Raw genomic sequence first — 16213 nt, forward strand, 5'->3', positions numbered from 1 at the left:
TGTGCACAAAAACCTGAGTTATATCCAAATACACATGCTGTGCCCCATATGGTCTAAAACCTGACAGGTGGAAAAATCTAAGCTTGTTTTTAATAAAACAAATATAAATATGGATATAATAAATAATACTGCTAATAATAATAACATTATACAAAAGCAAATTGTTATGAATGAACTGAAAAAGCCCCCCGGGATGAAGAAGGCATGAAAGTATGGTGTTAAAAAATTATATGTTAGAAAATAATATGTTTTGTAATATTTTAAACTTTATATCTATATCCTATATATATCCTCATTATATCCTATATATATCCTTAATATTTTAATTATTTTTCATATGTAAAGATATTTGCTTATTGCTCGTTATCTTGTGTGTATTAAGCAGTGTGTAAGCAAGGCGCACAACTAACGCGCTCTGCACTGGACTATAGACCGGCTTTGTTCTGGTCTATTGAAAAATCCATTATAGTTTTTCAAAATAGCAACGCGCCAGGAATGCACCTCAGAACACCTTCCTTTTCATGCTGCGTTCACACAAGACGCGGAACGCGCGTCAAGGGCGAGTGATTTACATGTTAAGTCAATGCAAACGCGCAAATAGACATCCTGCGGTGCGATACGCGCGAATGACGCGAATTGCACGAATGGCGCGGCGCAAATTGAGTGTTTTGATGCGCTCAACACGTATTTTGCGCGAATCACTTGAGTTCGAAAATCTGAACTTCAGCGGACATTCGCACCGTGTTAACCAATCAGGAGCTTGCTCTTGTGGGGGCGTGATTGTGACGTGTATCGCTTGTTGTTGGTGTCCCAGGGGAAATCCTTCAGCTGACACCAACAAGAAGTTCATCAAACTGGGCTGGGCTCAATCAGAAGCACAGCTGAAATCAAGGTTAAGTTTCTGGAGGAGTTTATGAGTTCACAGAGCACCTCTAAAAGGATGTAGTGGACTCAGACACGACCCTAAACGTATCGATGCTGTTTTTCAGTCTTCATAAAGCACATAAACACAGTTATTTTCTTCATAAAATCCATGTTAGCCATTTAGCAACGAAGCTAGTGTCACCGGGCAGACAGAAGCCCTGCCCATCATGCGAATCCGTGTCTGTTCTGAAGCGGAGTTGACGCGCGAAGGAAGCGGATTTGACGCGCGAATAAAGTGAGTAAACTCAAATATTCACGCGGCAATTTACGTGTGAATAGCGCGATTTATCCGCGCGTTCCGCGTCTGGTGTGAACACAGCATTAGAGCAGAATGCCTATGGGCGCACATATGAGCACAAATGCATTTGCTATTTAAACAGCGTAGCGGAAAACATCAAAACGACTCTTGCGCCGAGCTGAAACTAGCAAACAACTATTGCGTCGTGCCTTGCGCCACATTGCGCCGGGTGTATGATAGGCGCCTAATATTTAACAGTGTGTAATGTTATCTTGCAATTGATAATATGCATTTTTGGGAGAATTTGCAGGCAGTATGTATAATGCAGCGTTTGTTTCCTCTCAACAGCAGAGAAATACTTTTCAGCTGGTCGTAGCCAACATGGAGTTAAAGTCTTACGCCATCCTGCTATATCCCGAAGAGGGGATGCAGTTCGGCTCCACGCTCATAGCCGATGAAGATCAGCCTGTTCAGGTCGGCTTTAATGAAGGTTTGGTCACCGGATGGTTCGTCTGGTCGAAAACGCAAGGAAATTACTATCGCATCACAGAAGACAACGAGGAGGCCGTTGATGCTCTCGCACTGTAAGTTTACAGCAAATGTTTTATATACACTCACACAGCGGCCACTTTATTAGGTACACCTTGCTAGTATGCGGTTGGACCCTTTTTGTGCTACCCAATGCACCACTACTGTGTAAAACATATGCTGGAATAGTTGGTGGTTCATTCCGCTGTGGCGACCTCTGATAGTTAAGGGGCTAAGCTAAAGGAAAAATAATAAATAAAGGAATGGGATGCTGTTTAGTTTATAAAATGTTTTAAATGATGGTATAGACATATATTAAGACATGGTATACAGTAAGTAGACATATTGGTCTCTAAGTGAACTAATCTCCTGCATATTAATGAGCTGCAAATTCTCTTTAACTCTTTAAGGGAGACCAACTCGGGCCAGCCTGGCGTTTGGGTTTACGAGATCGGCATGTCTCCGGGATTCACCGACATCAAACCCGGTCAGGTTAAAGAGGTCACAGAGGTCACGGAGGTCACGGTGATTGACACGCCTGCTCCTGAACCGTCCGTTTCCGTTACGACACACCACGCGCATATCCCAGTGATGGACACTCCTGCTCCTGAACTGTGGACGTCCCACTATGAGGATCAGCAGACGCCTGAAGCGCCGCTCACATCCCGTCCGGAGGTGTTTTCAGAGTCGTCCACACCTGACGAGCTGCAGAACCAATACCTGCAGCCGCTGCGCCCTCAGCCTGCAGCTCGGCAGCCGCAGCGCCCGCAGGTGGTGATCATCGATGAAGACGAGCTGGACGTCAACGGTGAGACACGATTGTGGACACGTTTCACATTTGAGTGTTTCTCTGCATTGAAGTGGTCATAGTTGATAAAGTCAGAGCGCAGTGAACGGGAGAGTACAACAAATCATTCATTCTACAATCCTATTAGCTGAAATAATATGAGTAAAACTCCAGGATGGTGTCATCAAGAGGACAACAACAGTGTGAGACTGATAACTGCAGCCAGAAGAGAGACTAATCAGATTTACTGTCCTGCACACATATATTCTGCATTTCACACACCTCACAAGCGCTCATTATTTTTTATAATTTGATGCAAAGATTATTTAATACATACATAAATACAGTCAGGTCCATAAATATAGGGACATGGACACAATTCTAACATGTTTGGCTTTATACACCAACACAATGGATCTGAAATGAAATTTAACTGCAGACTGGCAGCTTTAATTTGAGGTAGGGATGCTCATTTCGGTTCATTTTGCTAACTGACAACCGCAGCTCGTCAATCGGATATTAACAGTTAACTGGTCAGATTATTATTTAATTATTATTACATTTTTAAAAAAACTGACGTGCCTATTTTGTGTCTGACACATTAAATATTGCATTTTAAAATACTGATTTATTTTAACATGCGAAGATATTAATAACAGGTCATCTTCACGCACCTGTCAATTGTGTTTCCAATAGAAAACCTGAATAAACTAAGGAAAATGAATAAAATAAATAGGCCTGCCCTAATTTTTCACTTAAATTATTCATTTAGATTACAAAACGAAAACACTGACTGAGCCTTTTTTAAGAACCGGCATAGGCTGTTTTTTTCCCCCAATAATATGTTTTTTTTTTCTTCCGTCAAATAAAAATCGCAGACTTCCTCAAATCGCTCGCTCCACGAAAAATATGCATTTATTTACATTTTTTTATTGTTATTAATATATCACAAATCCTTTTTACATTTTTAATAGAAATCATTATTTTAAAGATTATGTCTTGATATAAGGTTTCCCCTCTCTCTCTCTCGGTTCAAGTGCGCGCGCTGCAATGAAAAGAATGACAACGCCCGCATATGTTGACTTTTTGTAAACAGTTTTGTTGTTGTTTTTTCCTTTCTAAAAACACCTTTTATATGACAAGGAAAAAAGAAGCGCGGCGATTTCCTCTGCTTGTGAACAAAACCTCTTGGCACACCCCTCAAATCTTCTTGTGCGCTCTCAAATAAACACTGGTGAAATGCGATTTAGTGCATTTAGGTAGAATGTCTACAACATTTATTGGATTTGCTAGCAATATTTCTGAATGTCTCCAATAGACTTAGAGCAGCATTAATGCGTCCTGAAATAAAGTAAAACGGCTATAAACTCCTGCAAGAAAAAGTCACTGTATGCAGAGCCACAGACCTTTATCTATAAATAAATTAAAATTATGGAAACTGTGTTCATCATAACTGAAAGCTACGCCGTGTTCACGCACCTGTCAGTCTGTCAGCACGTAACCTCAATGGGTTTAACAAATAGCGCACATCACTTACCTTTTAATATGTTTTGGTGCAAATATAACTCGCTATTAAAAACAACAACAACAACAATAACTAAATGTTTTTAATGGGAAGCTGTAGTGTAGCCGTGGATGGATGCATTTTGATGTGGCGCCTCACCATGGAAGAACGAATGTAGCGGGAACCATGCTCTTAAAAAGTTCTCTGTAGTTGTCTTGACAACACACACGCTGCTGCTCTGGGGTCCGTTCTTCGTACGTGGATTACTCAGTTAGCTGGATTTGGATATTGACGATTTGACAAGATCCAGGATCATTTCGTTCTTCAAAGCTGATCCGAGACTTGTTGTCATAGCAACAGTTCTGCTAGCTCAAACCTGATCGGGAGCAGGTTCAATTCATATAAACAGGATTAGATCGGGTCAGTTCATCCAAAGAAAATACTGAAAGTATGTACCAAATGCTGATATTTTCTTACAGTAGTAGTTATATACACTTGGGAAAATAGTAACTATTTTAACTATATATAAAGTTATATATTAATAAAACTTAGGCAATCTGCACTCCGAAATGAAAGTACAAAGACTGCCACCTGGTGGAGAAAAGAGAAAACTTATTGATATTAACTTTTTAGATCGCTTAAGTACAATTTGTGTATAATAGAAATGCACAATATGTGACTTTTTTAAAAGCAATAATACATATGCAGTCGTAAACATGTTTTGACAGCTAATATTACAGTGATTTTATGCTTCAAAAAAGTTGTAGACACCTCTACCAAAATTAAAATGCTTTTGTAAACATCCAGTTATTCTTTACACCGATTAAAAAACGGCTACTATAATAAAGAAAATCTTTTCTAAATGTAGAACTAAATACATTGATATGCATTGAAATACATGATAAATACTCTTGACACATGAAAAGCCTGCAGCTCAATACAAATATGGAAAGTTATTGCATATCATATTAAACAAACTGTTTACTGCTAATTTGATGTAATTTTGCTCACATGGATAATTGAATATTATTCAGATGACGTCATTACGCTGCTGTGCCGTCAGCCAATCATGGCATTGCTGATCATGGTTTCGAGGATCGATAGATCTGTCCTTCACGACACACGCAGCGATCTCAGATCAGTTTATCCAGACATTCTAATCTGATTCACGAACTTGTTTGAAGAACCAAATTATCGAGAGATCAGTGATCAAGATTAACAGATCCAGGATCTGCCAAATAATCTTAGATCATTTAAGCGAGGTACGAAGAACTGACCCCTGGGTTGAGCCATGTGCAAAACTCTAGCAGCTTTTAGTAAACCATTCAAAAGATGCCCCTCTTAATGCAAAAAGTGCATCCGATCGGCCCCTTATGCAGCCAATATAAAATATATAAAATAATATTTTTTAATCGTTTTACTGATACCTTTATTCGGTTACAAACGCACCCTTTAGGGTAACAGTTAATCGATTACTTTGAGCATTCCTAATTTGCAACCCAAGCTCATTCTGGAAACGTAGCCCCGCGGACGTTTCTGGAGACCGCGATTTACGTGGCCGGAGGTACATAAAGGCTGCGTTTGTTTTTTTTCGAACGAACGCTGCGGGGCGGTGTGGCGCCGCTCCGCCCCTCCTCTTCGCGCTCGCCGGCCGACGGCTCGCCTCCTAGTGGAGGGCTTTCCCGACGCAATTAGTTCGTCCGCCTAGCTCACAGCGTTGCGCCGGCGGAGCGAAGGCCCCGGAGGAGGAGGAGGAGGACGAGCCGGAGCTGACCGGGATCGAGTCCGGGGAACGGCGGGTTCCGGAAATCAAGTAAGACGAAAAACGGAATCCGGAAAATAAGGGCGTGAACGCGGCGGGATCCGAAAACGCGGTCGAAATCGAAGACGAGGGCTTTTGCTTTTTTTTTTTTTTTCGATCCGGCGGCTATTCGCCCGAGATGCGAAAAAGCGCGCATAGCGGCCTCTCGCGGATCCGCGAAAACAAAAAAACGCTCGAATGCGTACCTCCCGGGACGTAAATCGCGGTCCGCAGAAACGTCCGCGGGGCTACGTTTCCACAATGAGCCCGGGTTGCTAATTTGAGGATATTTACATATAAAATCAGGTGAATGCTGTAGGTGTATGCACTTTCAGCCGCAACCCATCACTGGGAACACCCCTACACACTCATTCACACACATACACTACGCCCAATTTAGCTCATCTAATTCACCTGTACCGCATGCGTTTGGACTGTGGGGGAAACCGGAGCACCCGGAAGAAACCCACGGTAAGCGGGGATAACATGCAAAACTGCCAACTGACACAGCCGAGGCTTGAACCAGCGACCTTCTTGGTGTGAAGCGACAGCACTAACAACTGTGCCACCGCGTCGCCCTGTTATCAATCATTTATTTATTTATTTAGATTTTATTTTATACTTTATTAATTTATGTTTATTATTATTTATAAACTCAAAACCTCTATAAGTTGAGTTTTTATTCTGAGTTTTGCAATTGAACTCAATAACTCATCACTGCTCATATTGTCGAGCTAACTGATTGTGTTGTGCTGTTTATTGTTGCAGTGTTTTCTTATAATGACGAGTCGTGCTCCAGCAACAGTCACAAGTGCTCTGTGTTTGCCGACTGCAGAGATCACAGCAGCGGCTTCTGCTGCCACTGCAAACCTGGTTATTATGGCAATGGCAAGGACTGCATCGCTGAGGGTGAGTGTGCATGTTTCAATGGCCGTGATCAGTCTTTAATCAATATAAAAAATAAATTATAATCTAACAATACCTAAAGAGCTTTAAATGAACCGCTAACAATATGCAAGGATATGCAGCACTTTTTATTATAAAGCATTATTAGTGTGGTATTTCGAGCTCAAACTTCTCTAGAGACATCAGAGACTTATTTAACATCGTGTATAAAGCGGTGCTCTTTAATGATCATGTTTGTGGATCTGCAGGTAAACCTCAGCGCATGAACGGGAAGCTCAACGGTCGGATCTATGTGGGTGATTCTGCATCTCCAGTGGAGTTTTCCAACAATGACCTGCACTCATATGTTGTGGCAAATGACGGGCGTGCGTACATCGCCATCAGCAGCGTCCCAGAGAGCGTCGGTCCCTCCCTGCAGCCACTGCCCGCTCTGGGGGAAACCATCGGCTGGGCCTTCGCTCTCCAGCAGCCGGACTTCCACAACGGCTTCAGCCTCATCGGTCACTATACACTAATATTCATATATTTATACAGTTGAAGTCAGAATAATTCGCCCTCCTGTGAATTTTATTTATTAAATATTTCCCAGATGATGTTGAACAGATTCTGGAAGATTTCACAGTGTTTTCTCTAATATTTGTTCTTCTGGAGAAAGTCTTATTTGTTTTATTTCAGCTAGAATAAAAGCAGTTTTTAATAGTTTTAAAGTCATGTTAAGCTCAATATTATTAGACCCCTTCAGCAATATTAGTATTGGATTGTCTCCTAACTTTACCCTAATTACCCTAGTGAAGCCTTTAAATGACACTTTAAGCTTTTTTTTTTTGTACGATTTTTGTTTTTTTTTCACAGAGCAAGTATCCACAATTGATTACTTTAAATGTACGTAATTTTAAATGTACTTAAAAAAATGTAAATAAATTGTAAATAATGTCTAAATAATAAAATATGATTATTTATATTATATTTAAATAATGTATAATTATATATTATATATTTTTTATTATGTAATAATTAAAAATAGTGTAAATAATACGTCAATTTTATTGTATAAAATGTAATTTGTTATTAATTATATAGTACATAAAATAACAGTCAAGCTGTTCATTTACAGGTAATGTTTGTAATTTTTACGAACTTTTAAATATCTTTTAAAATAACAGAAAAAATACAATTATTATAAATAATACTGTAATTTCCCTGTATAAAAAATATCAGTAATTTGTCTTTAATGATAAAGTACCTAAAATGAAAGTCAAACTTAATTTAGAGAGATTGTTTGTCATTTTACTAAGTTTTGAATATAACTTGAAATGACAAAAAAATTACTGTAAATTTAGAGATATTTTCTGTAAAATTAGTTTATCTTTTTTATTTTATTTAATTTTTTTTACAGTGCATATAAAGTGTAAATGAAAAGTACAGGGAAGGAATTTCACGACGCTATATGTTTAAGGGTGCTTTCACACCTACATTTTTGTTTGGGAACGTGTCTCGTTTGCCCAGTTAGCGCGGTTCGTTTGGCATATGTGAACAGGGCAATCGCGCTCTGTTCCGCGCCACAGTAATCGCTCCGAGATCGCTTGAATGAGGTGGTCTCGGCTCGATTGAAACGAACCCTGGAGCGGTTCGATTACAGTGAGAAAGCGATCAGATCCGAGCGCGGTTATATCACAGTGTTTATGGATATGTAATAGGCTTACGGCTATATGAAGAGAGAATTATGAGTATGGCGGGAAGTTTTCGCGAGTCTCTGGATGCCCGCAAACGAGTGATGATCTCCCGGTAATCTCACGTCTCCCTCCCGGTCCTCAAATAGACATCGAGAGCACCCTTCTCACCCCTCCCCACCGCATCTCTCCTCAGACACGTCGCGCGCACCCTGTCAATCACCACCAAACCACCACCTCTCCTGACAGCTGAGCGGGACGCTGCAAAATAAACCCTGACACTCTGACCAATGTGAGGAGAGTTTACTCGCACGTGACTTGTTTTAGCTCTTTTGGTCCGATTAGAAACTTTGCAGTGTGAAAGTGAACCGCTCCAAGAGCAAAGAGCAACAATGTAACAATTGTAATCTCTGTTTCAGAACAACTGAATCCATTCACAGGTGTGAACGCAGCCTAAGTTTACTTATATAGCTCTTATATGTGCTGAGGGTGTGGATGGCAAAGGTGCTTTAAAAAATAGGTTATTTAAAAGTTGTCCTTGAATTTGGTGTCCATAAAAGAGCGGTAATCCTGTACAGCGTGTCCGCGGGCTCTTAAAAAATATTAGTTGATAAAGTTGATAAATCAGTGTAGAGAAATTTAGGGCCCTGAAAAAGTATTAAAAAGTCTTGAATACTATTTGCAAGGTATTAAATTGTATATCATTTTTGATTGTGCAGTGTATAGTTGTATGCTAAAGTCTGCCTAAATTAAATCTGTGAATATCAGGACGCTGTGTAGGTTATGATATCAATAATATCTTACTAGATTTGACATCATGCTGCTTTGTTTACATCAGTAACCAAGGCAACACCGTTATTTCTGCAGTTCTGTTGCCGCCAGCCTGCTGAATTAGCCAGATTTAACAGATTTTTATTGAGTATATGACTCATGTTTTTGTTATGGAAGAGTACATTAGTAGTTAAATTCTTCAGTTAATATTTAGTAAATATACTGCAAGCTAAAAATCTCACCAGTTTTTCCGGTTGAAACCTAAAGTCATTTTAAGGTCTTAAAATGTATGGAACGAGTCTTAAAAAAGGTCTTAAAAGGTATTGAATTTCACTCTCTGATCCCTGTATACACTCTGCTGTATTGTTCAGTTCAATTCATGTTTATACATATAGCGCTTTTCACAGTGTAGATTGTGTAATAATATATCTTGTATTGGCAACGCAGTGGCGCAGTAGGTAGTGCTGTCGCCTCACAGCAAGAAGGTCGCTGGTTCGATCCTCGGCTCAGTTGGTGTTTCTGTGTGGAGTTTGCATGTTCTCCCTGCGTTCGCGAACCGGGTGCTCCGGTTTCCCCCACAGTCCAAAGACATGCGGTACAGGTGAATTGGGTAGGCTAAATTGTCCGTAGTGTGTGTGTGGATGTTTCCCAGAGATGGGTTGCGGCTAGAAGGGCATATGCTGCGTAAAAATGTGCTGGATAAGTTGGCGGATCATTCCGCTGTGGCGACCCTGAATTAATAAAGGGACTAAGCCGACAAGAAAATGAATGAATGACTGAATGAATAAATGACTGAATGAATGAATGAATGAATGAATGAATGAATAAATAAATGACTGAATGAATGAATAAATGAATGAATGAATGAATGAATAAATAAATGACTGAATGAATGAATGAATGAATGAATGAATGAATGAATGAATAAATAAATGACTGAATGAATGAATGAATAAATGAATGAATGAATGAATAAATAAATGACTGACTGAATGAATGAATGAATAAATAAATGACTGAATGAATGAATGAATGAATGAATGAATGAATAAATGACTGAATGAATGAATAAATGAATGAATGAATGAATGAATGAATGAATGAATGAATAAATAAATGACTGAATGACTGAATGACTGAATGAATGAATGAATGAATGAATGAATGAATGAATGAATAAATAAATGACTGAATGACTGAATGAATGAATGAATGAATGAATGAATGAATGAATGAATGAATGAATAAATAAATAAATAAATAAATAAATAAATGACTGAATGAATGAATGAATGAATGAAATCTTGTATTCGTTTGTTTGTGTTGTGTGTAGGAGGCGTGTTCAGTCGTCAGGCTGAAGTGGTCTTCCAGCCGGGGAATGAGCGTCTGACCATCAGACAGCAGTTCAGCGGCATCGATGAACACGATCACCTGCTGATCAGCACAGAACTGGACGGAAGAATCCCAGAGCTGCCCAGAGGAGCCACAGTGCAGATCCAGCCCTACAGCGAGATCTACCAGTACTCCAACAACTGTGAGAAACACACACACACACACACACACACACACACACATGCTTCTTGATTTAAGACTTTATAGATATCTGTTCTAGACCAAAGACTTTTCAGTGTGCGATGACTTCTCATGACTGAAGCATCTCTTTCTCCTGGTATTTGTTTTCTGTCTGGCAGTGATCACGTCATCGTCGCGCCGTGAGTACAGTGTTAGCCTGCCTGACGGGAGCGTCCGCACACTGGCGTATCTGTGGACGCAGAGCATCAAGTTCGAGAGCTGCCCCTACGAGGACGTCCTGAGCTCAGTGTCCCCCAGCCAGCAGCTCAGCGTGGAGCAGATCTTCGTCATGTACGACTCCAGCAACCAGCTGATCCGCTTCGCCATGAGCAACAAGATCGGCTCCGTACACAGTGAGCAAACGCACAAAACACAGTGACGAAACACTCTTTCTCTAATGCTTCCCAAGTAATGACGTATTATATCAGATCATCAAAATGATAATGCTTATAATATGTTTATATTTTACAGTATGATATAAATCTCTATGGTACAACACTACAGATGCATATAGTTTATTGTACATTTTGCAGGAATACAAATAATCATGAAAGTGAGATTTGCTCTGTAGTGTATATTGCAATTTGTTTAATATATTAAATGTAGATTATATTTTATATATTATATAGAGTTCTTTATAAGGAGCTGTTCAAATAGTTACATTTTTGTCATACACACTCACCGGCCACTTTATTAGGTACATCTTACTAGTACCAGGTTGGCCCCTTTTCCCTGCAGAACTGCTTTAATCCTTCATGGCAGAGATTTAGCAAGCTACTGGAAATATTCCTCAGAGATTTTGCTCCATATTGTCATGATAGCATCACACAGTTGCTGCAGATTTGTCGGCTGCACATCCATGATGCCAATCTCCCGTTCCACCACATCCCAAAGCTGCTCTATTGGATTGAGCTCTGCTGACTGTGGAGGCCATTTGAGTACAGTGAACTCATCGTCATGTTCAAGAAACCAGTCTAAGATGATTGAGCTTTATGACATGCTGCGTTATCCTGCTGGAAGTAGCCATCAGAAGATGGAGACACTGTGTAACAAAGCAAGGACATGTTCACAGTATTTCTGATAATGTTTATTTCTTCTGGAGAAAGTCTTATTTGATTAATAAAATGCAGTTATACAATAAAAAAAAAAATTAAGATCAATGTTATTACCCCCTTATTTTATTTGATTGTCTCCAGAACAAACCACTGTTATACAATGATTTGCCTAATTACCCTAGTGAAGCCTTTAAATGTCACTTCTACCATTGAAGACTGGCAAATCATATCAAAGGTATTATTATTATCGTTTTTTTAAATGGTTTGATTTTATAATTTTTTTTGTAAAATATTAACTTTGTTCTGTATTCATATAAATTCATAAAATTGTAATAAAATTCAATTAAATCATTCAATTTAATTATATTATTATGATTTTTTAAACACATTAAATTATTGCATACATTATATTATTGCAATTACAACTTTATTAATGTATACATTTTCAGTAAATATATGTTTTCATTGCTGTTATTTTAAAATGTGTTATTTTAACTGTACATTTCAGAATTTTTTCATTTTTAAAATATATTTTATTCATAACATTTTTTATAAGTACAAAATAGAACAAAAACATTTACACAATTTATAATACGTTTTTAGACAAATAAGGAAAAAACACAGAAAATTAATTTAATAACTGAATCACTTATAAAAAATAAATAAATAAATAAATAAAAAACAAGCACCAGTCCATCCAAGCATGCACCAAATAGAGTAAATAATATACATCAAGTTTTACTTGATCAAACTCGAAACATTGAAAAGAAACTTAATTTAATTATTAATTGTCCATGAATTATAAGCGCCCAACTCTCAACTCTTAAAAAGATAAACAAGGAGGAGGCCCCAGATTGTTTCAAACTCTTCAGAAGCCTCTGCCCTGGCAAAACGAATTCTTTCAAGCTTAAGAGCAGCAAGCATTTCAGTCAGCCATTTATGAAAAGTAGGTGGTAAAGTGGATCTCCAATCCATCAAGATTTCCATTTTAGCCACCATAATAGACATCTGCTGAATATGTGATCATGCTAACACAGGGTCAGAGCATCCAAACAGGGCTAATTCAACGTCTTATTTTAGTGCAATTTGAAGTGTAAGTTATTGTTTTGTCTATCAATTTTATTACTTTTTAACGCTCCTCTTTTTAAGTTGCTTCTCGAGAAATATTTAAGTTTTTTAAATTTAGTTTTTTATGCTTAAAATCGTTTGTTTTGTTTTTAACCCCAAAAAAGTTTGTCTTACTATCCATGCCCTTAGTGTCACGTTTGATCAATTTAGTGCATCCTTGAGGAACAAAATAGTTCATTTATTCTTAAAGAAATCTTCCTGATGGCAACATTTGAGCAGATATGTGTGTGTGTGTGTGTGTGTGTGTGTGTTTTGCTAGTCTGTAGTTTGTAGATGTAAACAGAGCCGCAGCTGCTAGTGAAGCATCTAGTAGAAGTGTGGAGCTCCTGCTGATGTTTATGGCTCTGTGCTCTGGGTTAAAGGTGTTCTGCTTTATGTAAACTGATCTGAGTTAAAACAGCTAAAGAGTGTAACATCTGCGACCTGTGTGTGTGTGTGTGTGTGTGTGTGTGTGTGTCCATGTGGGTGGGTGAGTGTGTGTGTTATTGTAATATATTATCTTTAGATTAAACATTTTATATTTTATAGAGTTCTTTATGAGGACCTGTTCAAGTAGTTGATTTCGTGACTCTGTGTTCCTTTAAGGTAATAAAATCACTGCTTAGGCTACACGGTAGACTTTTAATAAGAGTATAGTCTTAATCATATTAAAATCGGAGTATTGGTGTCTTATGTAAATGTACTCAGAAAGTCTGCGGTGAAGTCGCGAGCTGTCAAAGACAGGGCATTACTCTGCCTTTCAGCATGAGCCTCCAAGTTTAGCGTGTTTCCTCATTAAACGCAACGAAAGTGTATGCTTCGCGTTGTTGTGTCAGAATCCTTGTGAAATACAGTAATACTTTAGGACGCTTAGTTTAAGCAAATTTGATGAACGTGATCATGCGTGTTGAATCTGAGGGGAGTCGCTCCAGTATGGAAGGCCGTTGGGGCCAAAACGTCTGCAGCGCGTTGTGTGTGTGTCTGTGTGTGTGTCTGTGTCAGGGGTGGAGTGAGCGACGTATCTGAGTAGGGGCGAGAGGGGTGTGCAATGTATTTAACGACCGGTTTGCAAGAAATTATCATGCATTTCCGGGCATTTGGGAGTCTCTGTGCACTTGCGGGATACTCCTAGTCTTAGCAACTGGATGAATGTAAAGGAGGATTAAGCAAAATTGTTTCTACTCTATAACTAATGTTCTCAACTCACAGCAATAAAACTACAATGAGTGCAACAGTTTTTATTCTATAGTTTATTATTATAATTTTTCATTTTCCATATCTGCAATTCCTGTATTTTGGCATTTTTTTGCAGTCCACTAAGAATCCAACATGGAAATCAATGTTTTCTTTATTGGCATTGATTGTTTTGAAATTTAAATGTCATTAACATGCCTGTGTTTTAATTTCTGTAATAAATATGGCTGTCAAGCCAGGATCTTGATGGTTTACATGAAGAAATCTGTGTTACAAGTTAAACAAAAATTCTATTAAACAATTATATTTTGAATTTAAACACTTTTTGTCTTGCGTTTACATAAATTTTACATTTAAATAGCCAAAATTACAAGTTTCAGTATTTTAAATGTGATTAATCGCGATTAATTTTTTTAAAGAGGTGCGATTAACTAATTAATTTTTTTTAATCGATTGACAGCACTAATATATATATAATGAAGCGAGAGAGATTGTATATTGTGGTTATATTGTATATACATATAGTTGATAGGTGATATAGTTATTATTATTAGTAAGCTGCAGTTAAGAATTGGTTATGCAGTAATATAAGTTTAGCAACAGACCTACATTTGCTGATTTATTTGAGAAATGATGCATGTAAATGAGCGGGTTACACAGGAAAACTGTATCGTGTGGCTTCTTTTGTTGGTGGTTTTGAAGTGTTTTTGTGGACGAGTGAGAAAGGGCTTTATGATTCACATGTTTGGACAGTGTGTGTGATGTGGTTTATTGTGGACATGCAGTATGCTTTTGATTGTGTGTGTGTGTGAGTGTGCATGAATGTGTGTGCGTACCGTATGTGTGTGAGTATATGCGTGTATGAATGTTTGTGTGTGTGTGTGTTGAATGTGTGTGAATATATGAGAGAGTGTTGAAGTGAATGTATCTGTATATGTGTGTTTATGTTTGTATATATAAATGTCTGTGTGTGTGTGTGCAGTACTGAGCATGTGTTGTGTGTGTTTAGGTGGAGTCCCGGAGCAGAATCCGTGTTTTACTGGTAGACACGGCTGTGACACTAATGCCGTCTGCCGGCCGGCGCAGGGGAAAGACTTCAGCTGTGAGTGCGCCGCTGGATTCTCTGGAGACGGACGCGTGTGTTACGGTAAACATACACTTGTGGTAAATTCAGATCAGTGTGTGTGTGTGTGTGTTGTGTGTCAAAAAGGAAGGAAAGGCCTTTTTCTTTGGCTTAGTCACTTATTTATCAGGGGGCGCCACAGCGGAATGACCCGCCAACTATTCCAGCATGCGTTTAAGCAGTGGATGCCCTTCCAGCTGCAAACCAGTACTGGGAAACACCTTTACACTCTCACATTCACACACACACACTCATGCACTAGGGCCAATTTAGTTCAATTCCCCTATAGCGCATGTGTTTGGACTGTGGGGGAAACCAGGGGAGAACATGCAAACTCCACACAGAAAACACCAACTGACCCATCCGGGACTCGAACCAGTGACCTTCTTGCTGCGGGGCCACAGTGCTAACCACTGAGCCACCGTGCCACCCTTGCTTTCTTCATCAATATCTTCAAGACATGTTTTGTCTAGATTTTGTTTGTATATGAGAACGCAAATGTTGAACACAGTAGAATTTTTCCTTCTCAATCCTTCAGCATGTACAGCCTTTATTATTTTCATATGACTAGATGGACCACAGTAAAGTTCAAAGTGTCTTCTCTCCAATGATACCTAAATAACATTTGTAGCTCACTGATGTCACATCCATCGTGTTTGTTGAGGACAGGCCTTCACTCTTCATCTCAGCGCTGATGAATCTGTTCTCCGGGTCAGAAACTGTATTAGAGTTTAATTTGAGTTCAAAGCAGCTGCTGGTTCACAGCCGGGACGATGATCCAACACAAACACACTGCGGAAGAGACGCACGGACTGTATATGCAGTGTGTAATTCATGAGATCTGGCCTCGCTTTGGGAAAACTCACGCTTCGGTTTAGAGAAAACAGACGTTTGGTCCCAGAAGACATGCATCACTTATATTAGAGCTTATATACTGAAACACCAGTCAACTATTGCTGCTTCCTGTTAAAACACACAATGAGTATCATAGTATTATATTTATCTGGGGCCGGGTCGCGGGGGCAGCAGTCTT

General features: G+C 39.0%; 1 protein-coding gene across 7 annotated transcripts in view; it reads left to right on the plus strand.

The window, feature by feature from the left end:
• nid1b (nidogen 1b) overlaps positions 1-16213 on the plus strand; it is a 57957-nt gene that overhangs the window by 17291 nt on the left and 24453 nt on the right. For all 7 annotated transcript variants that reach the window (XR_015502020.1, XR_015502021.1, XR_015502022.1 and 4 more), the window contains 7 exon segments: positions 1511-1746; positions 2101-2498; positions 6551-6691; positions 6937-7188; positions 10463-10663; positions 10821-11054; positions 15067-15204. Coding sequence is in view for 3 of the 7 variants with exons in the window: in XM_087272600.1 (XP_087128726.1) it covers positions 1511-1746; positions 2101-2498; positions 6551-6691; positions 6937-7188; positions 10463-10663; positions 10821-11054; positions 15067-15204 (1600 nt within the window). In the remaining 4 variants the exon portion in view is untranslated.

The sequence above is a fragment of the Danio rerio genome, chromosome 11 (genome assembly GCF_052040795.2).
Source record: "Danio rerio strain M-AB ecotype USA chromosome 11, GRCz13ab, whole genome shotgun sequence".
In the NCBI taxonomy this organism is placed as follows: domain Eukaryota; kingdom Metazoa; phylum Chordata; class Actinopteri; order Cypriniformes; family Danionidae; genus Danio; species Danio rerio.